Below are 26134 nucleotides of genomic sequence, written 5' to 3'. Positions count from 1 at the left end.
TGGGAGGAAAAGGTAACAGACAAAAAGGCAGAAGGGCAGGGTATTTTGCAGTATGTCCTCCAGATCAGGGACAGGTTGGATCAGTACCGAGAGGAGGCCAGGCTCAATCTAATGGATGCCCAGAAGACTCAAAAACGATGGTACGACCAGCAAGCACGCAACCGTGAGTTCAAACCAGGTCAAAAGATTTTGTTACTCTTGCCTTCTTCCTCTAGCAAGCTACTGGCCAAATGGCAGGGACCGTTTGAAGTGTTAAGGAAGATGGGGCCTACGACTTATGAGATCTTGCACCCGGAGAAAAGAAAAAAAAAGCAGACTTATCATGTCAATCTCCTTAAAGCATGGGAGGAAAGAAGCAGCCCTCCTCCCATCACCTCACTACTGGCCCGCAGGGTGGTTGAAGAGGATGACTCCGAAGGGGTAGTTGGTGCCTGGAATCAGCAGCCAGCGAAGGTCGATCTCTCCCACCTGGATGGTAAGAAGCCAGTTGACTTGCAAGTTATTTTTGATACCCTTCCCCACTTGTTCACACAGAAACCAGGCCGGACAGGTGTGTTGCAGCATGTAATCCGAGTAAAACCGGGGCAGAACACAGTTCGGCAGGCATGCTACAGAGTACCGGAACGTTTAGTGGAGGCGTTGAAGGAAGAAATCCGCTTGATGCTCGAGCTGGGAGTAATTGAACCATCAACCAGTGAGTGTAGTAGCCCTATTGTCATTGTACCCAAGAAGGATGGCTCTCTCCGCATTTGCATTGACTTCAGGAAGCTGAATGCCATCTCCTTCTTTGATGCCTACCCAATGCCCCGGATTGAGGACCTGCTGGAGAGGATTGGTCGAGCCAACTACATCACTACCTTGGACCTCTGCAAGGGGTATTGGCAGGTCCCCTTGGAAAGCCAGTCCCGGCACCTCACCGCGTTCAGAAGCCCACTAGGCCTCTTCCAGTTTACTGTGATGCCGTTTGGTCTACATGGTGCGCCAGCAACCTTCCAGAGGTTAATGGACAAAGTTCTTCTGGGGTGCGAGGACTGCAGTGCTGCCTACCTGGATGACGTGGTCATTTACAGCAGGACCTGGGAGGAACATCTCGATCACCTTCGTCGGGTCCTAGGTGCAATCCATGCCGCAGGACTCACACTCAATCTACAGAAATGTGAGTGGGCTAAGCAGGAGACTCGTTACCTTGGGTATCAGCTGGGGAACGGTGAAGTCAGGCCACAGGTGGACAAAGTTGAGGCCGTCCTGAACAGTCCGAGACCTCGTACCAAGAAACAAGTACGGTCCTTTCTTGGCCTGGTTGGATGGTATCGACGTTTCATTCCTCAGTTTGCCACTCTAGCAGTTCCATTGACCAACCTCACGTGCAAGGCTGCTCGGAATCCTGTGGAATGGAATGAGGAGTGTGAAAGGGCTTTCCAGGAGTTGAAGAAAAAACTGTGCTCGTCTCCGGTACTGCAGAGTCCTGACTTCAAAAGACGCTTCCTGGTTCAGGTGGATGCCTCTGGAGTGGGCATCGGTGCAGTGCTGGCTCAGGGAGAACCAGGAGAGGAACGTCCAGTGTTGTATCTCAGCAGGAAACTTCTGCCCCGTGAAACCCGGTACTCCACCATCGAGAAGGAGTGTCTGGCAATCAAGTGGGCATTGGACAGCCTAAGGTACTACCTACTCGGGAGGGAATTCGACCTACAGACGGACCATAGAGCCTTGACGTGGATTCAGACCATGAAGGACCGGAACGCCAGGGTGACTAGATGGTATCTTGAACTACAACCATTCAAGTTCTGTGTGTGGCACAAAGCAGGCAAGGAAAACGTCACCGCAGACTACCTGTCAAGGCTGCCAAACATCGTTGATGTAGGAGAGGAGGGTGGTAATGTGAAGAAGAAGCCTTCATCACAGTTGGCATAGGGGCATGGTAAAAGGCGCACTGAGGGTTACACACATTTGATAAAATAAAACCCAAGTCATTGTTTGTTCAAAACTAATTCATTGGAAGTCTTTTTGCAAGTAACCTGCTTACCCTCTCCTTCAAGGTTGTGAAGGCCAAACAGAGCCACAGAAAGAAGCGGCCTTAGGTAGAGGCGCAATCAGTGGGAACACCTGTGCGCAATTGGAGCATACCATGTAGTGCATGGGCGCGGGTGGCACTTTTCTTGCAAGTATAACAATGTTATTGTTTGGGGCTTCTGTGGTCAAAGAGATAATATGTTGACCTATTTTGATGTGGTGTGTTTGGGTAATTTGTCTTGCATTGTGAATGTGTTTGTAGATTAGAATGACATTGGTTAGGGGTATAAATAGTGGATTGTCCTATGGGGAGGGGCTTAACATGTATAAAACCCTGGCCACAAGTGTTTTGGGGGAGTCTGACTGTGGCTGTAGAGCAGAGAGGTACCAGTTATGTGTCCTCGACCTGTATGTATATAGGAGGGTTTTGATTTCTTCCTGTACAATCCTTGTTACTTTGTGTTTTTAAAGCATGTTGGTGTTAATAAAAGCACCTAAGGATACATTTTTGGTGACTCTAGCCATCTTATTTAATTCCTAGTTTTTTCATCGAACCTTTTTATAACAGACTCTATATATTATAATAATAAAATACACGGAGCCTCTCTTTTTCCTCCCTCTCTTCGGACAGCGTCAGTGTCTGTCTCATGCAGCAGCTCATCCAGTAATCAGTGACCCGGCCGACAGTAAAAATAAACATATTTATAACTAGTTTAGGGAGTTTGAGAGGTAATTAAAATAGCTAAGGGTGATGATCTGACTTGAAGTGTGTGTTTTGCTGCAGCGGGAGGAGCTGCAGGTGAGCAGAGCTGCGTGTCTCCGTCCTGTCAGATTAGACTTCACTCGCGAGAGAAAGATAAATAATCTGAATTCAGGGTGCAGTTTACTTTGACGTGGGGGTGAGCAGCAGAGGTGGGTAGAGGCGGGGCTATTGCCTTATCATTATTGCTGTAGATGTTGCACAAACAACTGTAGCATGGTCAATAGCGTCCGGAGCACGATAGCAACTCTGCGATCCGCCATTGTTGTTGTTGTTGGTGGCGAAACACGTCAGCAATGGCGCGGGGTAAGCGGAGGTGAGCAGAAGAGGTGGGGAGAGGCGGGGCTATTGCGCAATCACTATCAGTGATCTGAAAATGTTCGGATAGGGCGTACACACGGAGCCGTTTGACCCCCCCAGAGAGTTACGTTTGCCTTTCTATCCACCTTGGGACCCGTTATCGTTTCCTCAGTCGTTTAGTGCCGTATTCGGTCGTCCTCGTGTGGCCGAACGGTCTATATGACACTAAACAGTAACGCAAACGACCGAATTCGTCCTCGTGTGGCCGCAGCCTAAGACACCTCTCTTATTTCACCTTGAATGTGTTACTTACCAGCACAGTGTTTTGAGGTGACAACAACATTAACATTAACCTTTCCGTTGGTCGCTTGTTAGCAGACCCTTCACGCCATGGCATAGTGAACAGGTACAGGCAGGGCCCATAGTGATAGCCCTATAGTTTAAATATACTACCACAAATAAACATATGGACATGGGTTACTATTTAAAAAAATAAAATAAATGGTAAATGTATTTAGGAACCTATCAATGTAATTTTAAGTGGGGGTGGACCTCAAATCCTCTAGGGGGGTCCAGGGGCATGCTCCCCCGGTAAGATTTGTTTTTAAATATTGGATTTAAATGCATCAATCTGGTGCATTTTGAGGGGAAAGAGACTAGATCTATGGAAACACCTATATGAAACAGAACTGTATACATCAATGGCCATAACCAATTACATCCCATTTCCAATATGAAAAAAACACTGAAACTTGTTTATTTATTTATTTTTCATTTATAGTTGTGTGTGTCTGGGCTCCTGAACCAGTCTCACCTGTCTCCCTCCCCTCCTGTCTCCCTCCCTCAGTGGCCATGTCGGCAGGCCACATCATGTAGACAGCCAGTCACCCTGTGTGAGGCAGGCCACTTAACAGGCCAGGCCATTGGGAAACCCCCCAGTCCTCCCGATGGCCAGTCCGGGACTGGGTACAGGAGGCATAGAGCGAGGGATCATTGTCCACAAGTTAATCGATCGCAGATGGCGTCGTGGTCACGGACGAATGAAAAAAACAAACTAAATGGGTCGAGAAATATACTTGGGCGGCCGTTAATATACCTGGGCGGCCCGCCCAAGTATAGTCTATGTTTGGGAAACCCTGCAGTACACCTATCATAGTGTTAAATAAGCATCTCATTTGAACCCTTTCCATACAAATCAGTGTCCAAAAATTCAGCTGTTGTGCCACTAGCAAAAACCCTGTTATGACACGGGCCCCCATGGTATGAAGCTTGACACTCTCCTAATCTGCGGTGGTCATTGAATTTGTGTCGATGGAAAATAACCAGAATGCAGCTGAGAGAGAGGGGTCGAGCAGTCGGCCTCATGCATGACTAGGCAATGTCTCTTTCAACGGTTAATTGCTCTGCACTATTACCCTCTCAAAGTGTGTGTGCACCCATCCTACCCGGGACTAGAGAGGCTTTCCAGTGTGTTCGTCTCACAGATGGAGCCAGACAAGGGATACCACTGAGCTCAGATCAGCTCTTAGCTCCTTAAGGCTGCTTTAAGAGAAACTAGAAAGCATATTTGATAACTACCTTGTTTGGCTTGTGTTTTGCACTATGCCTAGCGTCCTTCGTTTCTCATCAGAGGTCTAATCAGGAGGGTGCTCAATATGCTTATAGGCTATTGTCCACTAAAAACTCTAGATGGTGGAAAGAGACAGAACTGTAGCACAAGACAGCTGTAGTATTCAATAAATGATGTGCTTTTATTTTATGACTATTGATCTGGCATTATTGTGACGTTTAAGTGCGTAAGTGCTCGTAAATCAGATCTAAAGAGAGAAGTGTATACCTAAAGTGCACGGATGACTCATGGTAATTGGGAAAGTAGGTAGTTCCTGCTTGTAGTAATCTATAGTTATCTGTCCCAATAGGCGCATTCACACTGCGGTACTTTTCCCACAAAGGTTCATGCAAACTTGGTTCATGCAAACTCTTTAGTTCGCATGAACTAAGTACAGATCGCGTTCACACCGGAAAAAGTCCCTGGGGGTGGATTAGTTAAATGAAGCCGCTGACGTAATTTCTTCTTCTTCTTCTGCTTTGGGTTTACTGGCAGGCCGCAAACCACTTCACGGCGTATACTGCCGCCCAAAGTCCCGGCCGGAAGTCCCCGGAGTTGGGGACTTCAGTAGAAGTTGCTGGGAGTCCCAGCAGCTTCTACTGAAGCCTTCCGAGTAAATCGCCAGAACGCCGACACCTCCCCATCTCCACCGCTCCCATGTTTTATTTTGTGTTGCCATAAGTTAGTCTCTCTGCGTTTCTGCGCTGGGCTAATGCTAATAATGCTGATGCGAGGATAATAAAATGGCGGCTTCACAAAACTTTTTGGGAGTTTTACGGGGCGTGGTTTGCAATCCACCCAGCCAATCAGAAATATAACTCTTTTCTCACAAAAGAGCCGCTCGAAAGTTCCTGCTCTCTAGCAGGGACTTTCGAGGGGGTAAAAAGGTTCGCATGAACTAATTTTAGTACCGGCTCTTTTTGGTGTGAACGCGATCATGAACTAAGTTCGCATGAACCTTTGTGGGAAAAGTACCGCAGTGTGAATGCGCCTAATGTATCTGTAAAAGCCTTCCTGTTACAAATGAACTTCATGTGACCTTCTCGCTCCTGCAGGTCTGAGTCAGGAGAAAGTCGCCTCCTTCCTGAAGCGGCTGCGGGCCGAGCCGCGCTACCTGTTGGCCCAGAATGTGTCGACCTGCGTCGACCCGCTGGAGGTCTGTCTGCAACGGCAGACCGTCCAGGATACTGTGCACATCTTCCAGCACACTATATCCACAGAGGGCAAGCCCATCACCAACCAGAAAAGCTCAGGTAGGACATAATACAGTCATTATTACTATGAAACAAAATGCATCCATATGTGGGTCTGAATGGATGTGTTTAGCTGTTAGCTCATCACACACACATCATTTAGTTGGTGAATTTGCCTATTAAACAATGCATCGAAAGGCAGCACAAACAAATGTGAACCATCACACATGTACTAAAAGTGATGGTATTTCTGAAGTAAATAGTGAACACTTTAGATTTAGAAATGATCAAATTCCAGTGCCATACTGTAGCAAACCTGAATAATACTGATTGGAGGACAAGCTGCACAACTTTTCTCAAATGATATTAGGGATGTAACGATACCAAAAACTCACGGTACGATAATATCGCAATTTTAAAATCTCCACAGTACGATATTTATCGCGTATGGAAGCCCATTTCCGCCACTTGAAAAAAATAAAATCCCCATGAAAAGTCATAATTATGAGATAAGAAAGTCATAATAATGAGATAAAAAGTCATAATTATGAGATAAAAAAGTCATAATTATGAGATAAGAAAGTCATAATAATGAGATAAAAAGTCGAAATTATGAGATAAAAAGTCATAATGAGATAAAAAGTCATTATGAGATAAGAAAGTCGAAATAATGAGATAAAATGTCATAATGAGATAAAAAGTCATAATTATGAGATAAGAAAGTCGTAATAATGAGATAAAAAGTCATTATGAGATAAGAAAGTCATAATAATGAGATAAAATGTCATAATGAGATAAAAAGTCATTATGAGATAAGAAAGTCATAATAATGAGATAAAAAGTCATTATGAGATAAAAAGTCATAATGAGATAAGAAAGTCATAATAATGAGATAAAAAGTCATTATGAGATAAGAAAGTCGTAATAATGAGATAAAAAGTCATTATGAGATAAGAAAGTCATAATAATGAGATAAAAAGTCATAATTATGAGATAAGGAAGTCGAAATTATGAGATAAAAAGTCATAATGAGATAAAAAGTCATGAGATAAGAAAGTCGAAATAATGAGATAAAAAGTCATAATTATGAGATAAGAAGTGCGCATGCGCTGCAGTGGCGCTGTCTTCAAAGGTCCCTTCATCACCTTGCTGCTCTCCACCATGTAAACGGCATCTAGTAGAGATGTTTAGATTCACCGATTCGCATCGGTGCATCGGCATAAACGTTCAAGATGCGAGTGCACCGGTTGAAAGAGTGCACATCGGCTACAGTTTGGGTTGAACCGGGTTGAACTCGCGATGCATCGATTGCGTAGCGTCTTTGCATCGGTAAAAAACCGATTCATTCATATAAAATCCCCTCATCCTGTCAACGCTCAGCAGAGACGATCTTTGATTTGGATATTTGCTTCGCCCGAGGCCGAGAGTCTCAGTTATCAACACACACGGAAGTTGAGGAGAAAGAGAAACACAGCGCACCGAAAAATACCTACAAATCAAACGTTTGGCAACACTTCGGATTGTTCAAGAAAGACGGTGTAATAGTCCTTTATGCTTTATAGTTGACCGCAGGTCATGGAGAGTAATAAGGTATCCGTAGACCTTTGTATGAGGTATCTTTATTACTCAACAGGTCTACAGCCATGATACATAGATCCGTCCTAGATGCGGGCTTGCATACACACAGTATCACTCCGCAGCCGCACCCCATCAGTAACGTCCTGATGGTATATACTACAGTCAACTTGAAAAATCGCTCGCAAATTGTAAACGATGCCGAGCCGCTTTAAAGTACACAAGTAGTACGAGGAACTTAGCGACGCACATAAAGAGGCGACATGGGGTCTGCGGCTGAAAAGAGAAACCTTAAAGTTAGACATATGAGTTCAATCACTCAGTGAGGTGTTCTGTCAGAGAGAGTGGTGTTTAGTTTACAGCAGCATGTGACGGTCAATAATAATTTAAATGTCTTCCTTACTGTAAGCAGTTATGAAATACCTGTTTGTGAAAGGTTATTTGTATTCTTTATTGTTCCTATAGGACCCACTGCTTTCTGCTCACTGGTGAGTCAGCCTATGAATGAGTGTTAAGCACATCAGGCTGGCAGCTGTATGGGCATTGCACTATGGTAGCTGTTATTTGCACATTGTTAATCATGAGCAATGCATCCTTACATTGTTTAACTGTGAGGTGTTATACAATTGTACTGTAGCCTACTCTGGAGAGCTTTTAAAGTTAAAAAAATAAACGGCATGATGGGATGTGCAGTACCAAATATGTAAAGCACTTTTTTGTTAATGTATGATTTGCTGCATATAAGGAATAAAACAAAAATCCTCTGTCGTACCAAATTGAAGTATCATTATTTTTGCATTGTGTTGAATCGTATCGCACCGAATCGCATAATATTGAATCAAATCGTATCGAACTGTATCGCAACAGGGGTGAATCGTATCGTATCACCTGGTGTTTCAAATGTATCGTATCGTGGCAACGTATCGAGATGCGCATCGCATCGGCCTCAGTGATGGAGATGCACATCCCTAGCTTCTAGTCCTAAATAAGGTAACTATTACAGGTGACTTTTGTAAATGTTAGATGTTAAATATAGCCTATATTGCAGCTACACTACAACAATGCAGTTTATAGCTTATTTAGGACTAGATAGATGCTGTTTGCATGGTGGAAAGCAGCAAGGTGATGAAGGGACCTTTTAAAGACAGCGCCACTGCAGCGCATGCGCACTTCTTATCTCATTATGACTTTTTATCTCATTATTTCGACTTTCTTATCTCATAATTATGACTTTCTATCTCATTATTTCGACTTTCTTATCTCATAATTATGACTTTTTATCTCATAATTTCGACTTTTTTATCTCATTATGACTTTTCATGGGGATTTTATTTTTTTCAAGTGGCGGAAATGGGCTTCCATACGATACATGTATTTACCGCGATATTCGATATATCGTTACAGCCCTAAATGATATATATTCTTTATATAACTATTCCTAAACTGCGATTATCTGTTAAAATTAGTGGATATGCATGCTTAATTTTTTCTTAATTGTTATCAAAAAAGGCTGCAATGTTGCACTTTAAAGTCTTGCCTTAAAAACATATGAATAAATGCAACTTGAGAATCCTGAATAGAGTCCATGCCAACCATGATACAATGCAGACTATCAGTTTTAGTTCATGAAACTTTCTTTAAACTGGTCAATCCAACTTCTTCAGTTTTGTGGAGTGGTGCGGTCAGAACCATCTGCAGCTCAACGTCACAAAAACCAAGGAGCTAGTGGTTGACTTCAGGAAGCGGAGTACCGCCCCAAGCCCAATTACCATCGTGGGCATGGATGTGGACATTGTGGACAGCTACAAGTTCCTGGGTGTCCACATAGACAATAAACTGGACTGGAGTAAAAACACTGACGCCCTATATAAGAAGGGCCAGAGTCGCCTGTATTTCCTCAGGAGACTCAGGTCCTTCAACGTCTGCAGCACTATGTTGCAGATGTTTTATGACTCGGTGGTCTCCAGTGTGATCTTCTTTGCTGTGGTGTGTTGGGGCAGCAGGGTGAAGACAGCTGATGCCAACAGACTCAACAAGCTCATCAGGAGAGCAGGCTCTGTCCTGGGAGTGGACCAGGAGTCGTTGGCAGTGGTGTCGGAGGGGAGAATGCTGAGGAAACTCCTCGGCATTCTGGACAATGGGTCTCACCCCCTGCATGCCACACTGGTTTCCTACCGGAGCACTTTCAGCCACAGACTGAGATCACCGATAACCACCACACAGCGCCACAGGAGGTCTTTCCTCCCAGTGGCCATCAAACTTTTTAACTCTTCACCCCTAAGTAAAGGGCACTGAGAACTTCCACACCAACACTATGTGCAATACATCTATATAATTAACATCCTTGCAATTACACTCACAGCTATATATAACTATGTGCAATATTATATTTTATTATTATTATTATTATTAGTATTATTATTAATAATGCTATGATAATGTGCAATTACGTAACTGCCACTACGTTTTAATTTTTGCACTACTAACTACTGAAAACTACTGAATACTGCTAATAATGATTGCATTGATTGTGTGACCATCTATGTTTCTATGTTTCATGTTGTCGGTGGACGTTTGATTGCTCTTTTTCTGCTGTGTTTATTGTGTTTGTTGTATTTTGTTACTGTTACTGTTACTCTGGCACAACAATTTCCTTCGGGATGAATAAAGTCTTATCTTATCTTATCTTTGTCTATTTATCAAGATTTGCATCTCATGCATGTTACACAGTGACTATGCTATCATTTATACACTTTAAAATTACACATTCTTTGTCAGTTACAAATCAAGTTGTTGTTCAATCAAGGAATCAAACACACTGCCAACTATATAAATAATGAAAGTTAGGTGAAACACACAGGCCAAACAGCATTTCTGATTCCTGTACCTAAACAAATTAATACTTTAAGTCCTCACTAATCTGCGCATCTTCGTGTCTCAATGTCATTTTCTCTGTTTCCAGGGAGATGTTGGATCTTCTCGTGCCTCAACGTCATGCGACTTCCCTTCATGAAGAAGTTCAACATAGAGGAGTTTGAGTTTAGTCAGTCGTATCTCTTTTTCTGGGACAAGGTAAGACCCTCACCAACTGTTCTCTGTTCCTCAATGGGCTGATGGATGCACTGTGTATCTGATATCTGTCAACTGTAGATTTATTGCACGTTTTCCAATCTTACTGTTGTATACACTAAGACCCCACTTACACGCAAAACGCATACGAAACGCAAAGGAACCGAATACGATATCAAAAAAGTATTCCGTTCACACGAGACCGCTCGAAAGCGCTGGAGATGCTGTCGTACATATGCCGGGCCTGTAAGTAGCGCTGTACTTTTGCCACAAAATACACCAAAAGCAGCGAAGAAGACCCCCGAGCATGGTTGCCATGGTTGCCCTTCTGTTTATTCTCCGCGGTGGATTTAGCAACATGTAGTTCTCCATGTCCACTTGTTGCTGATGGTTGTGGTAGAGGAGCTGTAGATTTTGCACTAACATCTGTAGCATGGTGAGTAGCAGTAGCTACTGCTACTGAACATGCTACAGCAGTGAGCAGCAGAGGTGGGGAGAGGTGGGGCTATGGCTTCATCGTTATCAGGAAATGATCGTATAGGGCGTACACACTGAGCCGTTTGCCCCCCCCCGAGCATTCTGGTTGCAGATCTATCCACCTTGGGACCCGTTATCGTTTGTCTTTCCGTGTGGCCGAACGGGCTATACGAAAGAGAAAAGTAGCGGATACAACCGTTTGCGTTCTCGTGTAAACGGCACATAAGAGTTCATCCTGTGTGGAAGTGTTTCTTTGTGTTGTTTTGCGGTCAGGACATAGTGTATGCATGTGTGGATTATTATGCAGCAGTGTATAAAGTCATTGTCCAACTTCTGTAAATCCCTCTTTTGCGTGGTTATAGTCAGTGCCCTTCCAGGTTTGACGTCACAGTGACAGCCGCCAAATGTTTTTACTTTTGTCTGTCTCTGTTTTTCTCCCACATGTGTAGACAGTTGTTTGTTCCATGCACCATGAATACACCTATCTTTGTAACATGTGCCAGCTGACACTGACATCCAATAGTAGCTCTAAACAAGGATACAGTGAATGTGGAGCTCTAAGAATATCCCCCCTGCTGTCAGCCATAGATTATTAAATTACATCAGATGTGTAGTTCACTCTCTATGAGCGGGTCTTTCAGGCCTCTGAATACTGAACAATGAAATTACCAGAAAGCTGGGTTAGTTAATGTTCTTTTATAAATTATTTATCTAATAATAATAATGACGGCTGAGTGCAAAGCCTGCCTGACACGATCTTGTTGATTTTCTTCGGAGGTTGATGTTTTACAGTTGGTTGAGTCTGAAGTACTGTTTTGTGTCTTAAGCCTAACTTAAGTGTATGCTTTACGTATTGGTAAACTCACAGTATTACATTGAAAACCACACATTTCTCTGTTTGGTCACCATGTTTTGCCTTTCCGTTTGCTCGTTTTGCTACATATTTAACATTGCTACTACGAAATATGTTTATTGTTCTTTTACAAATTATAGAACTTATAATAATATGTTCAAGCCTGATACCGTTTTACTTATGTTCTGTTGCTCTGTAGGTAATAACTTGATGCTTAAATGTGTTTGGTTTGTATCTTAAATTATGAGGTTGATTTCTTACAGTTAGTTTGGTCTCAAGTACTACGTTTTGTGACTCAAGCCTAACTCAAGTCTAATTTGTTCAGCCCTTAACATTTTCTCTGTTTCTTGTGTTTTTTCTGTTTGTTTTCTCTTCCAGATTGAGCGTTGCTACTACTTCCTGCAGGCCTGTGTGGAGACAGCGCAGAGGAAGGAGCCCGTCGACGGACGTCTGGTCCAGTTCCTGCTCTCCAATCCAACCAATGACGGAGGACAGTGGGACATGCTGGTCAACCTCATCGGTTTGTACGACTTTTATTAAAGGTTAACCCTTATTAAACGCCAAAAACATTTTATTTGCCAGTTGTGGCTGCATGTTTTGACAAATAAACACAGGTCGCAATTAAAGCAAGGTCACTTTTGTCAATATATTATGGTAAACAAGTGGAGACTCCTTACTTTTTAGGCAGAAGTCTGAATGTGTGTCCTTTTCTCGATTACTTCAAATCCTTTAATCGTCAAGGGACCAGAGATTTATATAAAAACATGTTTATTGCTTCGTTTCAGTTTCATTGTCTCATCTTCCTCAACATTTCTTGCTACAAAACAAAAGTGTCCCCACATTTAGTTTTGACCCTTTTTGAATGCTGTTTCGTCCTGTCTTCAGAAAAGTATGGAGTCATCCCAAAGAAATCCTTTCCCGAGTCTCACAGCTCCGAGGCTTCACGCAGAATGAATGACATCCTTAACCATAAGGTGCGTTTACACACTTCCTTCAGTTCAAACCAATCACGATCAATCTGTGAGAATGTGCTGACTGTTGTTTTGTGTTCCAGCTGAGGGAATACAGCCTAAGACTGAGGAACATGGTGGCCAGTGACGCTACTAAAGCTGAGCTCTCTGAGGCCTTGGACACCATGATTGAAGAGGTGAGACTGAGTGAGAGATCCTATAGAATAGATTATAGTGCCTTTACACTCCAGGCAACCATTAGCATGTGTTAAAGGAACTCTGTTACATAGCCTGTGTCTGTCTGGAGGAGCTAGGGACTAAATGTAGTTCCTCTAGAATCGTTTTAGGTTAGGGTTGGGACTTTACGAGATTACCGTCTCAGAAAATATCACGATATATGGCAATACACTATAGAGCAAGAGTGTCAAACTCAAGGCCCGTGGGCCAAATCCGGCCCCCAACTTCATTTTATTTGGCCCGCAAGAGCTTGCAAAAAATATAATATGTTTATTATACGGTTTCATGCCACTTTACAGAAGCACGATGTCCATAAACTACGTGTCCCACAATGCATCTCATTTTGTGACATGCGCACTGAAGAGACTTGCAATTATTTGAAATGATTTGCCCTAGACTTCTGCTCTCAGACGTAGTTAATTATGAAGTTATTACCCTATCCGATAATAATCCAATGCAGAGGCAATAATGTAATATAATACCATTTTTTATATATATGTATATTGATATAGTCTTAAAGTTACAACCGGCCCTTTGAGTGCAACGTTAATGCTGATGTGGCCCATGGTGAAATTGAGTTTGACACCATATAGAGCTATTCGTATTACTGTGATTATGAATATATATGTTTTTATTTATATAATTGTTATCATTATCATCAGTTGCAATGCCCCTCAAAGGAATGAGAACAGAATTATAATAATACACTGAATATAAACATCTGATTTTAAAAGAGAAACATAACAAACGGTCTGTAACACTTTCCTATTTCTACCAGAAGAGGGCGCTGTCCATTAAGACATAACTGAGCACGTTAAAAGTGATACCTGAAATGAACTGAATGTAATCAGGGTTCGAGTTAATCCTGGTGTAGGGTTGACAGATTCAAGTTAAAACTGTTAATACATTATATGAGCTGCAACAAATTGTAACCTCGTGATGCTTTGGTCAATATGATGTCTTTACCCCCTAAAATTAGGTGGGGTACAGTTTTCTTTTTAAATATGAAGCTTTAACAATCGCTTATTTAAATAGAGTAATTTTTTAATACCCATACTGTATCATTCATGTTTAATATCAGACTGCTTAATTAATTGAGAAACAAGTGGAAAGACATTCCAGCAACTTGTCAGATCTGATGCAGCACTTCAGTAATACAGTGTTTTCTTGTATTCCGATTCATTTCACAAAAACAAAACATGTGGTGCCATTCAGGTCCGTTAATTGTCTTGCTTCCAAGGCCTTCAAAAATAATTCTGTTTCCCCTTAAGAGAACTTGCAAAATACCTGACTCTGTCTGCAGTGTAGTATGACTTAATAGTCTTAATGCAAATGTGTGTGTGTGCACATGTCATATCAGGACCATGCAACAATTAAAAGTAAAGAAATCACCTGCACACCGCCCCAAATGTGGGAGGTTGAAGATAGCGATCTTGTTTATGGAACACTCTAACACAGAGCATCTGACGCTGGACAGCAAAGATAAAATTCACATCCTAAATAATAATAAACGTGCACAAAGTATTTCACACCACGGCAACGTAACATGTTTGATGTATGTCCATGCGTGCGGGGAAATGTGCCTACAGTGTGTTTTTGTGGCTGGGACAGGTTACAGTGTAACACAGTGTGTGTGCATAAAAGGCATTATTTACGCTTCCTGTGTGTGTGTGTGTGTGTGTGTGTGTGTGTGTGTGTGTGTGTCTGAGTGACTGTATGAGCGGCCAGTCAGTCAATCAGCCTCCCATTGAGTGGGTCGCACACACAACGCTGCTCCCCGGATGCAGCCTTTGTTGTCAGCTGTTTGAGTGCATTGTGCTTCTGGCTGGTTGCTTGTTTAAACAGTCGCCTGTATCTCACTGCGCCACCACACACACACTAACACACATATGTTATGCAACAGTTAAGACTGCTCCCACCACACTGCACGACAGGGTGGCGGTGGCGGAGGGTCGTCGGTGTGTTTGTTTGTCCACCTGGAAGCGGTTTGTTTTGCGAAACACCGCTCTGTCACGGCCGCTGCTGATGGAGGAGCCGCTGTTGTAAGAAGAACGAGCCAGATTTAAAAGTCGGTCAGTACAACAAGTTACATTTGACATCCATCAAATCCCATTATTTAAAAATAATCCATATTCTTGAATTCATAAATCAAATTAAATAGAAATTCAGGGATTATATTTAACCTTGCCATGCTTTTGATGTAGAGCTTCCAAGTAGTTACTGTGCTATAGATAGGGAGAGCATGTTTTGAATTGTATTTTCAAAAGCACATTAAAGTGTCAATGTTCAGCGGCGAGAAGCATCACAGTTGCATATTGGTTAGGCAATCATTTATTTAGTAAAATTGTCCTGATCACAGGTTCTAAAACGCAGGGATTTGCATTCATTTCATTGGAAACAAATATCTTTGACAATTTGTCAGATAAAATAATCAATTGTAAGCTCATTTCTTCTTTTATAACTAAATAACAATTTAATTAATACGACAAATAACGAATAACATCATTGATAAAAATAAACGGATACAAATATACCATACTTGTACAGTGTTTCCCCTAGGATGGAGTCATGGCAGCGGTGCTAAGGCACGTGGGCCCAGTATAATGTGAGCGCGGAGCGCGTGGAATTTTGTAGTGTGTGCGCGTGCGAAGTGCGCCAATTTGTTTCTATGTGTCTGCACAAGAAAGGCTCTTGAGGCCTAGTACCAGGGCCGGTTCTAGCCAATTTGCTGCCCTAGGCGAGATTTTATATATAAAGAATAAATGAACAATCTCTACAAAAGACAAATACACTACAAAAACAGAAACGTATTGACATAGGTAAAATACGTCAAAATGGCTTCAAATGTATTCAGTATTGTATGAACATGTTTGAATTTGGGGGTCGACGTCACCTCCTCTAGGGGGGTCCGGGGGCACTTTGAGCACACAATTACTAGAGACCTGATCTAGGGGGTACAACTTTAAAACCCCCATATGAAAAAGATCGGTTTACATTTTAATAATCAAATGAGTATGTGAACATAACCAATAACCTACCATAGCCAATAACAAATAAATGTATTTTTGTTGTTCATTTATATCTTATTTTACCGTAACATTTATTTATTCATGCATATTTTTGTATCCCTCCAACTGTAAACGATATTTTTGGTTTACTGTCCTATAGTATACATTGGAATGATTTCAAACATGTTTTTATTTATCCTAATAATTATAAAGGAGTGCCTTGGAAATATGTGTTCACATAATTTGTGGTCAAAACGTTTGAGACCCACTGAGATAACTTAAAAAGTAAAATGAACTTATCTAAACACTCAGAGAACTTTACCTCACTGAGCCTCTCAGTCTGACAGGAGAGCTCTCCTCCACCCTGGTTGTAGAAACATCTACTTTTTATATCCGTTAGCGCAGCTAGCACCAGATTCTAATAACAACAGCGCCTGTACCGGTGCGCCCTCTCTCTCTCTTCCTCCCAGAGCTACCACCGCAGCTCCCCCCCAGATCTGGCGCCTTAGGCCCTGCCTAGTACATACAGTGGCAATGTCTCAAGATTTAGCAAAAATAACACATACAGTAACACAAATACTTCAAATCCACATAACAAACAATCAAAAATGAAAAAGGGCGCCACTTATTATTATTTTAATAAAAAATAAAAAGTATATATTTTTTTTTGGGTACCTGGCCGATGCCCCCTAGCAGCGGCGCACATATTTCAGCAGCGGCGCTGCGCCGCCACTATTTGTATATAGGGGAAACACTGCTTGTATAAAGAAATGGCAAAGTCAGTGTAAAAACTGTTCCATAACCCCTTCTACTGAGCGTGTGTGTGGGCGTATTACTCTTACAGTACATGCGGGAAACCAGTGTTTCCTCTACATATTCACCTGCCTTTGCATCAGTGTGTGCACATATGTTTCTCGGGATCAGAGTGGCATGTCAGTTTTGCTTTGAGATGATGCTGTCCACCCCCCGTACGTAGCGGCTGTGAGGGTGCACTGGTCTTCATCACGCCAGCCCCTCACACACTCCCATGACAGGCAACCAGGGTCAGCGTCTCTGCTTCCACTTACTGTACCCAGGGTGCGCTTGATTTAAATGGATTCCCTTGCGTGTAAAGAATCTATTCGCTTTGTTAACATTGGTCAGGCTCATTGCACATCACATCTACCTAAAAACCTCTACAATAGCAGCTTGAGTCTTTTTTAAAGCTGCACGTACACTCGGCTAGCAAGCTAATCTCATGCACCGTTTGTCTTTATAGTTACGATTACAGTATCCGTACGCTGCACTAATGAGGCAGAGGAGGATAAGTTTCAAAGGCAGTCTTTTTCTTTGATGCTGTATCTGGTGAGTGTCCCTGCTCCTGTACTCTCACTTACATAGACAAGTAGGCACACAAATGAAGGGCCATTCGCTGGTAACTGTACGTGCACGTGTAGTTAGCAGTGCACACACAGATGGTATCCCTCACACCACAACTGTAGCCCCTTCCATGCTCCATTGCGTCATGGAATCAGAAACACCGCGTGCGGCTCTGTTTTTGGCTCTGAGCGCACGGAGAGTGATTCTCAAGACAAGTCTAATTTATGAGGCGGCCATCAGATCACAGAGGAACCTTCTTGCTGCAGTTAAAGAGGGTCGCCGCCGCCGGCTATTGACTCGGTTGATTTGTTGTTCGATGTGGGTGGGTTGCTGCAGATTTGTCATTGTTAGGGGCAGAGTCGTCCACTCGCATTTCTTGCATTTTTTTGCCCCAATTGTTAGAATACAACGCCGAACCACATGTGTTGCATGTTTCAAAAACATGAAAGTGTCATTTGTTTGCACTGACAAGTCCAGCTTCTAGACAATAGTTATAGATTTACCTCAGTGTAGCAATGAGGCGCATGTTTTGGCATCGGCAGGTTGAGTTCCTGCTTCAGACCCTAATTATGTCTGAAATCATTTTTGCTAAAAGCATAGCGAATTTTAATTCGTTATCACATTCGTATGCCTAATGTACAAAATACAAGAGGCATTCATTCTACCTGAAACATATTTTAAAAACATTATCTGCCATTTAATTCCTGCAGTAGATCTCAATACCTTTTTTTTTTTTTTTTTTTTTAAAGATATTCTGTCAAACGGGTGAACATATTGCTGCACTGAACATAGAACCATTTTCGTTACACACAAGATGACAAAAGCCAACTAATTTGCTCTTTAAGATATTTTTTGTTAAACTAAATAGTGCAAGCTTACGTCACCTAAACGGTTTCCTGTGCCTCTTATAGTAATTAGGGCATTCCAGCAGGTGCATCCGTTTTTAAAAGGCATTTATTGCAACATGCTAATTAAATCATGTTTATGCCTCAATAACTAAAATCTCTCCATAGAAGATTCAAATTATTGTCATTACATAGTACAGGTGCTATGTAACAAAACGGTTTCTCTGCATTTGACCCATCCTAGTGTTGGGAGCAGTGGGCTGCCATTATGTACGGCACCCGGGGAGCAGTGTAGGGAACGGTGCCTTGCTCAGGGACACCTCGGTAGCACTTGGTCTTTCAGGGACTTGAACTGGTGACCTTCCAGTTGCCAAGTGGACTAGGGAGTTTCTCTCCCAAAAACTCCCCCCCTCGCCTGAAACGCCTCCATTGGACTCCTTTGTTTATTGCCGTGACATCACAATGAAACACCCCACTTCTATTGGCTAGCGCTCCAACATCTTGTACTTGATGGGCAAAGGGACAGAACATCTATAAGAAGGTGACCAATCACAACAGAGCTGGCCAGCTAACCAATCAGAGCAGACTGGGCCCTGGTTTCAGACAGAGGGTGAAAAGAGGTAGTATGAGACAAAAATAAAGAGCTTTTTGAACATTAAAGCATGGAGACATGTCTCAGTAGAGACACAAGATGTACATCTGAAAATTAGCATAGTAGGCCCCTTTAACTGCAACCGGAGTGTCACGCTCAAGGTTGTGTTATAGACTCACTCCTTACTTCAGGTGATTTGTTTGTTTGGGTGACGTAAAACAAATAAACAGGCAGAGATATCCCAGCCGGACAACACTGGAGCGCAGATGCTATCGAAGATTAGCTGCGGTTAGCCACAATAGCGTGCATACAGTCAGCTTGTTTATAGCAAGACACGCAAACTCGATAGGAGAATGACCTGAGGAGGACCTTCTGCTGGAGACTGATGAGCAGAAGAGAAAGCTGCCTGTTGGCTAACTTTTATAACAGCTGGTTCCTCCAACCTGTTAGCAATTAGTATTGTGTTAATGTTTAGAATATTAAGAAATGAATGAGATGGTCTTTTGAAGTTCCAGTCCAAACATGAGTGGAGTTTAGGATCAACGCCCCGTTGCCGTAATGCAGAACTAATGAAGTGTATCCCGAGGGCCTGGACTCCAATCATTCGTGAATTCCATGTTGAAAACACAAACATTGATACATCTGTAATTTGACAGTATGATCAGATTGATCAGTTTCTTTTCTAACACTCACGGTGCCTGGAAGGAGAAAGTGTGTGGTTTGTGAATCAAATGTAAGGAACAATATCATGTTATCAATTTTATGTGTGAGTGAGATACATATAAATACTTAACGCTCAACACATTTCAGACACTTGAACACTGCTGTGAGGATGCACTTTTAGCAAAGTATCTTATTATTTTGCGTCACTATTCGTTGCAGCTCTCAGTCTCCCTCCCTTTTCTCCGTGTCCTCTCTAATATATATCTGTCGGGTAAATATTGGTCCTGCTCGAATGTCTCTGTTGCTGTTTATTCTGTGACCGAGGTCTCTTTCAGCTTTTCCCTCGCACCTACTTTATTTACAGGCAGGATGAGTGGGCGCACAGCTGATCGAGCATTAAGAGCGATGGTTACAGCACGTCTCAGTCAAATCAAGTCAAGTTCTCTTTATAATACTACAAATCATAGCAGAAGTTATCTCATAACAGTTGAGAAAGATCAGGTTTAGACGGTGCTCTATACTTTACAGTGAAACAACGTGTCAGGGTATGTGGAAGACAAATTGTGAGTAGAAAGGGTCCAGGGAGTATTGCTTTTGGAGGATTTGGACAAAAAGATGGTATGGCGAGAAAAAGGGCGGGTCAAGGGATAACGAAGATGTCTTTCAAGGTGCCGAGGGCATCTGGGCAAACACAGACCAGACAAGAGGACGGACACCTTGGCATGTCAGTCAGTCTAAACAAAGTAGTTGAACGAGGAGTCAAACAGATGCCTTTGTTGACTCTGTGCATGTGTGTATTTTTGCGTGCGTCTGTACTTTTTGACATTTCTGTGATGACGAAGGGGGATTGTTTGTTTGCGTAAGCCAGGCCGGAATTTATGCATTTTTGTGTATGTGTCTGTGAGAGAGAATGGGCCTGGGTGGGGTGAGAGTAGTGGGCTCAGTGTTCACCAACCAGAGAGGAGGAATGTCATCTTTATGTCGGGGCATTTCATACGTTGACTAAGCATGGGAAACTGCTGCTGTATTTCTCCAGGCCAAGCCAACAATAATCCCCTCGTCCGCTTTATATTCAGCTAGACAAGTTTAATTTATCTGGATATCAGCAGTAGAAGTTAATAAAAACAAAGTGTGTTCACATTTATTGGAAATGTGTCCTTTGCGTCACACGTAGTCGAAGCACTGAGAGCGTGATGTATCACCATTCATCCGCACAATTGGAACAATACGTAGCACACGCTGTTATCTACCACCAACAATGGACTGCTATTCGCATCCTAATTTCTCTTCGGGTTTTTAATCGTATTTGATAGGAACAGCATGTGCCGGGTCTTGGGAGAGGAGAGCAGAGGATGGGAGAGGTGAAAAGCAAAAAGGGGAAATTCCTCAGATTACTATATCCGAGGTTAGAAGGGCCCGATTGACAGACGGCTCAGTCCAAACAACCCAATTTAGCCCACAGGAACTCTGTCTGAACTTCAGCACCGCAGGACGACACATGGAGGGAAGGGGGGGGGATGGAAGTGAAAAAGACAGTAGAGGGGGAGGCACTGTATGGAGGAAAAAGACGGGAGAATGTAGGGAAATCTGAAAGAGGCCCAGGCATTGATTGATGGACGGACAGACAGAGGGTTGGTGGGGTTACATGAACACACTTTTAACACATGGGCTGGGAGTTATATCTATAAACATCTCCAACAGCCTCCCTATAGGTAAGGAAAACAAAAGCCCCTGTTCAGGTTTGCCCCGCGGTGGTTTTACTGCAGCAGATCGGCAGGAGGTGCCGCGGGGTTTGTTAAAAGAGAGATACTTTTTGTTCACTCGTGTTTTCTGAGTTTTTGATGCAAAGATTGACAGTCTGTGAAGGTTAAACATCCCCTATATTGTGTTTTTCTTACGTCCCCTAATATTTTTGAATACTTTTGATCCTGTATCTTTGCAAAGAGTCACCAGAGATGTTTTTGTATTCCTCTACTTGAGTGGGAGATCCCTACATTTGAGATTCAAACAATCCCGGGCAAACTAGATTTAAGTGTGACATACATTTCCAAAAAGCCAACTGCTTTCTAGTATGCACACTTATCCACAGGGAAATAGTCTTCATCACAACACTGACAAAGTAACTTGCATCCTCCAGCGCGCAGGAGACTTCGCCACAGAGAGCTTAGTGAACGTTTTGACAGCAAACATGGCATGGAAATCCCACTAGATATTATTGTAAGATTTGCTAACATGTGTCCGCCGCTGCCAGTTTCAAGCTTACCAACTACTTAAACAAATTAAATATGCTTGTTTGTCAAAAGCCTAGGCATATCCCGCCCCTTAGCCTATCACATCAAATGTGTTGAAGCGTTAGCCAATAGAGGCGCGGGTGTTACATAGTGATGTCACTATGTTACAGAAGTAAACAAAGGAGTCTAATGGAGGCATTTAAGTCAGGGTAAGAGTGTGTGGGAGAGAAACTCCCTCTGGAGGGACTTTGGGGATTTTAGCCTGGACAATAGAAGCACAAGTGTTGCATAATAATGTGAGCATTTTACGGCAGAGTCCTTTCTGGAGGGAACTTTGGGACCATTTACATGCACAAAAACCTATATAACACGCGACAGGAAAGGGAGGAGCTCGCGTCATAAGATCTTCATTGCCATTTCTACACTGTAGCGTATGTACATATGACATTTGAATCTTGAATTTTTTGAATCTTGAAAACCCCTAACAGCATTACAGGGCCCCTTTAATGTTCAAACTGTGTTCTGTGCAGGTGTTCCGGGTGGCCAGTGTGTGTTTAGGCAACCCTCCTGAGACCATCTGCTGGGAGTACAGGGACAAGGACAAGAACTTCCACCGCATGGGACCCCTCTCCCCCCAGGACTTCTACATAGAGCACGTCAAACCTCTATACAACATTCAGGACAAAGTATGTGACCCCTCCAGCACATCAGGTTGTTACTGGCTGTTTCTCGTATTGTTTCTGAGCTTGGATGTTAACGCTCCACCCTCAGATCTGCCTTGTGAACGACCCCCGACCCCAGAACCCCTACGGGAAGCTGTACACTGTGGATTTCCTAGGAAACATGGTCGGTGGCCGCAGCACTCAGTACAACAACCAGGCCATCCAGCTGCTCAAAAAGGCTGCGGCCGACTCCATCAAGGAGGGAGAGGTAGGTTTGGGGAAATAGACGTGACCGTAACCCCCACATTTCTACAATCAAGCGTCTGATCGTGTGAACTTCATCAATCTGGAAATGCTGTCTTTCTCTTAGGCGGTGTGGTTCGGTTGTGACGTCGGGAAACATTTCCACGGCAAGCTGGGTATTAACGACATGAATGTGTGAGTATAGTGCATCAGGTGGAAGTTATTTTCAATGCCATTTTATTCTAGTCTGCTGTGCATATGTCCCAGATATTAGAAGCAATATGTTTACAACATGGCTTCAAACATTTCTAGGAACGTACATTTGGGATTTGATGCTTGCAATAAACTTGCAATATACTAGTATTAACAATAACAGTGATTTTTACAAATATTTAACAAATTATAATCTATTGATGTCATGGCAATATTATGCACATAATAATATTATTTAAATAATTAATAACCTCTTTAATCGTTTTTATTTCTGTCCATTCTCGTTATGTCTCCTTCCACCAATCCCATGACGCACACATTTGTATATTAATTGTTATTAACGTGCCAAAAATGAGACAAAACACACGATAGTCAAAGATTTGACTTAAAATATTATTCTTAAATTATTATTTATAAATGTATATATTTATTATCTCAATATATTGTGATGGTATTCTCATTGTGAATGCTTTTGGCCACGATAATCGTGTGTTTTCTGAGCAAGTAGTTCACCCAAAAGAAGAATACAATATCCTAACCAGCATGGTGCCGAACGTCTGGAACAATCTCTGCTGAAGCTCACCCTTCACACAGATCTTTTAATGAGCCATACATAGACTATGAATGGAAAGATGATGAGGCTTAATGCAGCTTCTTTCCTACAGTCATGTCATTAGAGAGGAATGAAAATCTGGCATACAAGATGTATCCATGGGCATCATACGTTGTTGGCAGCCCCTACAACGAAAGAAAGACTCACAAACGGCCTCTTCCATTGAAATGATCAGAATGAAGGGCTTTTTCGTTGTTTTCATCAGGGGGGATTTGTAATCACTCATGTTCATGCATTTGTGCGCGCAGGTTCAACCACGAGCTGGTGTTTGGAGTGTCGGTGAAGAACCTCTCTAAAGCGGAGCGTCTGATCTACGGAGACTCTCTCATGACCCACGCTATGATCCTCACTGCTGTCACAGACAAGGTACGCTTCATACCACCACTGTACCATCCTCGAAAAACACAATTTCTTAAGTTTTGACAATTTGAAGTCTTTTAAAAGTATGTGTTTTTTTTATAAATGTTTACATGGACTGCCCCCCCCCCCCTTAGGGGAATTCATCCACAAAAAAGACACACTGGACGCTGCACTAGGTCACAGAGGAGACTGTGAAGTCCACCGCAGACGGACCATTTTTGGACAAAATGTCCTCTCCGTTAAAGGCAGCTCTTTCTGGAATAGCCTCCCAACTGAGATACGGGATTGTCCCACTCAATAGCTTCAAAGGTCAACTCAAAGAATGGTTGAGAAACAAACAGACCTGTAATCACCGCTAAATGCACTTTAACACAGGGGTATCTCCTCTTGCACTTTAGGTAGCTCTTTTATCTTCTCTTGCACTTAACATGTCGTCGCTATATTGTAATGTGGTAAATACTTGTGTATGCTGCTCTTGCTCTTTTGCACTTTTTGCATATCATGTATTTTTTTTTGCTATGTTTGTAAAATGTAAACTTCTTAAATGTTTTATGTGAGGGACTGCGGATGGACATGAGCCCAAAGCTAAATCTGGCACTGTTACGCTTGACACATTTGAATGTTTTAAGTGTTCATCACTGTGCATTGTCCCTGCCAAATAAACGATGAAATGAACACACACATACTGCACAGGTAGATGACTCTCCAGTATGCAAACATAAGGAACATATACAAGCAGTCGGACAGGAATATACACATTTAGCCGGGTTTATTGCATCAAAGCCGTGTTTACGCTGCTTTAATCGGCTGCAGTTTTTCAAAGTGATGTCAATTTCCCCCCTTGTAAGTTACCCCAGCTGTTGGCACACTTTCTTTCCTCGAGTCACATTTTCTCACTCTTATCCACCCATCATCGTCTGCTCTCTTTCAGGATGGGAAAGAGGGCTTTGAGAAGTGGAGGGTGGAAAACTCCTGGGGCGATGATCGTGGAAACAAAGGTAAGTTCAGAGATGCATATACCATTATATTACACAATTGTTCTTTGGGTCCTTTCCAACCTGTATTGAATCACCATCAAAAAGTATTTTGAACCGTGTCAACTCACTGTGACATAGCTGGCTAAAAACGCAAAAAAGATAGTTGCTTTCATGTGGATCAGGTCCCATTAGTGTATTCATGCTTTTGCAGCGTACTCCTCCCGCCTACCCATCACATCTTTCTCGCACCGCTGTGTCTCTCGTGATAAATCATCATCTTCCTGTTTGTGCCTATTGAATTATGAACAGGATTAGACTGAGAGGTTCCCATGTGTTGCTGCTTTATGAACTTGTAATTGGCTGTGTCCTGTTTCGTAAAGACTCACAGACACACACACATAGGCTCTTAATATAGTTATTTAACCTCCTTGCCTATGGGTCAAGTTGCATAATATTATAAGGGCAGAACAAAACATAGTGATATTCCTCCAAATTCAATAGAAAATATAAAGTTCAATTAGTTTGTTTTGGCTTGGTGATCACATTGCGAGCTAAAACTGTAGCAGGAACACTAACCGAATCCATGTAATAAGACATAACACTTGTTTTGTTAACTGGAAACGTTTGAACCTGTTTTTTTAGTGGTCAGCTGACGGAGTTGTTTTTTGTTTGTTTTTCAACCGCAAAGTCAAAACGTTTTTTACAAACCAAGACAGTCTCGTGGAAAATGTTGTTGAGTTAATAGGGATGGTTTGTCTTTATGCAGCAGGACCCAAAACACAGCAGGTAGACCGCATCACTGTCCCAGACGTAACTGTCTACTGCTGTTATTCCCCCTCTCTTTTCATCTCCGTTTCCCATCTTCCTCTCACCCTCTTCTCTCCATCTCTGCGCTCCACATTCCTCTGCAAATTATAGGAGAGTATTTCAGGTCAGTCATGCATCGTCTGGCAACACACACATACAGCGATGCGTATACACACAGAGGGACACACACTTACTCACAATATTTGCTTGAACCCACAAACCGTAGTGACTGTTGGGAAAACATGTGAAAACCCCTCAGTCAAATCAAATGTATTTCACGCATATCTTATTCCATAAACACCAGCAGATAGGCAGGGCCAGCGCCCCCAGCCAAATTAATAACGTTTTTCAGAAGAAAAGTTGGAGACGTGGAGTTCACATGGGAATCCGGAGGCTTGTTTGTTTGCCAAAAGCTGAGGGGGAAAAGAAGTGAATGGAGAAAAGGAAGGAGAGTAGAACACAGAGATGTAACGGAAATGAAATACTGCAGGTTAATGTAGAAATGTCAAAGCCAGGTAGATGATTTTG

General features: G+C 42.6%; 1 protein-coding gene across 1 annotated transcript in view; it reads left to right on the top strand.

Moving 5' to 3' along the window:
• Positions 1 to 26134, top strand: part of blmh (bleomycin hydrolase) — a 42190-nt gene that overhangs the window by 5230 nt on the left and 10826 nt on the right. The window contains exons 2-11 of the mRNA XM_034097568.2: positions 5735 to 5932; positions 10410 to 10519; positions 12225 to 12366; positions 12732 to 12820; positions 12901 to 12993; positions 22262 to 22417; positions 22503 to 22661; positions 22764 to 22831; positions 23711 to 23828; positions 24754 to 24820. Of these exons, the coding sequence (XP_033953459.1) occupies positions 5735 to 5932; positions 10410 to 10519; positions 12225 to 12366; positions 12732 to 12820; positions 12901 to 12993; positions 22262 to 22417; positions 22503 to 22661; positions 22764 to 22831; positions 23711 to 23828; positions 24754 to 24820 (1200 nt within the window). The remainder of the gene's footprint in view (positions 1 to 5734; positions 5933 to 10409; positions 10520 to 12224; positions 12367 to 12731; positions 12821 to 12900; positions 12994 to 22261; positions 22418 to 22502; positions 22662 to 22763; positions 22832 to 23710; positions 23829 to 24753; positions 24821 to 26134) is intronic.

The sequence above is a fragment of the Pseudochaenichthys georgianus genome, chromosome 13 (genome assembly GCF_902827115.2).
Source record: "Pseudochaenichthys georgianus chromosome 13, fPseGeo1.2, whole genome shotgun sequence".
In the NCBI taxonomy this organism is placed as follows: Eukaryota; Metazoa; Chordata; class Actinopteri; order Perciformes; family Channichthyidae; genus Pseudochaenichthys; species Pseudochaenichthys georgianus.
This window is presented reverse-complemented; position numbering and strand designations above follow the sequence as displayed.